Genomic DNA, 1343 nt, shown 5'->3' with positions numbered 1-1343 from the left:
TCTGCTGCTGCTGCTGCTCCTGCTGCTGCTGCTGCTGCTGCTGTCAGCTGCGTCTTCCACCCGGAGACATATTTGAATAAAATTTTAATTGCAAGACAGCAGCACTTGGAGTTGTGGAACTTCGCGACTGCGCAGCGAATCCACAGCTACACCTGCTGCAGCAGCAGCAGCAGCAGCAGCAGCAGCAGCAGCGTGACTGCGATTGCGCAAAGTCCCTGCTGCGATGTTGTGGCTGTGGGGTTCAGCAGCGGGAGAATCTGCATAATAGATTTGAAGAAAGATGATTTGCTGCTGCAGTTTCAGCAAGCAGCAGCACAAGGTGCAGTGTGTGCGCTGGCCTTCCGCAGCGACGCTGCAGCAGCAGCAGCAGCAGCAGCAGCAGCAGCAGCAGCAGCAACGCTCCTCAGCGGCGCCAGCAACGGAGACATCTGCGTCTGGGGACTGCAGCAAGGCACTCTTTTAGGGACTCTTCAAGAAGCGCACAAACAAGGAGTGACGCGCATTTTCTGCATGCCGCGCCAGCCCCTCATGATCACTTCAGGCAAGGTTTAGGGTTTAGGGTTTAGGGTTTAGGGTTTAGGGTTTAGGGTTTAGGGTTTAGGGTTGGGGAAGGGGAGGGGGAGGGGGGCTGCGCAGGGCGGCGCCGCAGGGGACTGCGCGGCGGCTGCTGGCGGGGCGCGAGGGTTTAGGGTTTAGAGTTTAGGGTTTAGGGTTTAGGGTTTAGGGTTTAGGGTTTAGGGTTTAGGGTTTAGGGTTTGGAAGGTGGTGGGGGGAGGCGGTCTTGCTGCTGCGCGTTGAAGAGCCACTCCGTTCACGCATTTTTTGAGCGGCCTGGCTTTAGGCCTCACTATTTACTAGGGTTTAGGGTTTAGGGTTTAGTTTTCAGGGTTTAGGGTTTAGGGTTTAGGGTTTAGGGTTTGTGTGCAGGCCCCGAGGGCACGGAGCTGCTGGTGGCGAGCTCGATGGGGGGTCGAGGGTTTTTGGGTTTTATCTCTTTAATTCAGCAGCAGCAAAACTGCGTCTTTTCTCAAAAGAATCTTAAAAGCAACATCCCGGTAGGGTTTAGGGTTTAGGGTTTAGGGTTTAGGGTTTAGGGTTTAGGGTTTGGGGTTTGGGGAAAGGATTTGTGCGGGTTTGTAATTAGGGTTTAAGGTTTAGGGTTTTAGGGCTTGGAGAGAGGGTGTTTGCGTGGGTGTGTAATAAGGGTTTAGGTTTAGGGTTTAGGGTTCAGGGTTTGGGAGAGGGTTTGCGGGGGTTTGCAATTAGGGTTTAGGGTTTAGGGTTTCGAAACTAAAACCCATTGTCTCTTTGGCTTCTTCTTTCCACCGCCACTTCGACTGGCC

The 1343-nt window shown here is 53.7% G+C and overlaps 1 protein-coding gene across 1 annotated transcript; it reads left to right on the top strand.

Annotated features, from left to right (window-relative positions):
- Positions 1-47: 47 nt before the first annotated feature.
- Positions 48-552, top strand: ETH_00043745 (uncharacterized protein; the record flags this gene model as incomplete). The annotated part of the gene is made up of 1 exon (XM_013375112.1): positions 48-552. A coding segment is annotated over one exon (505 nt), but the record flags the coding sequence as incomplete, so codon positions are not given.
- Positions 553-1343: the final 791 nt, after the last annotated feature.

Source organism: Eimeria tenella, genomic scaffold (genome assembly GCF_000499545.2).
Source record: "Eimeria tenella Houghton genomic scaffold, Eth_scaff2524, whole genome shotgun sequence".
Taxonomy (NCBI): Eukaryota; Apicomplexa; class Conoidasida; order Eucoccidiorida; family Eimeriidae; genus Eimeria; species Eimeria tenella.
The sequence above is the reverse complement of the archived record's forward strand: the minus strand, read 5'-3'. Positions and strand labels throughout refer to the sequence as shown.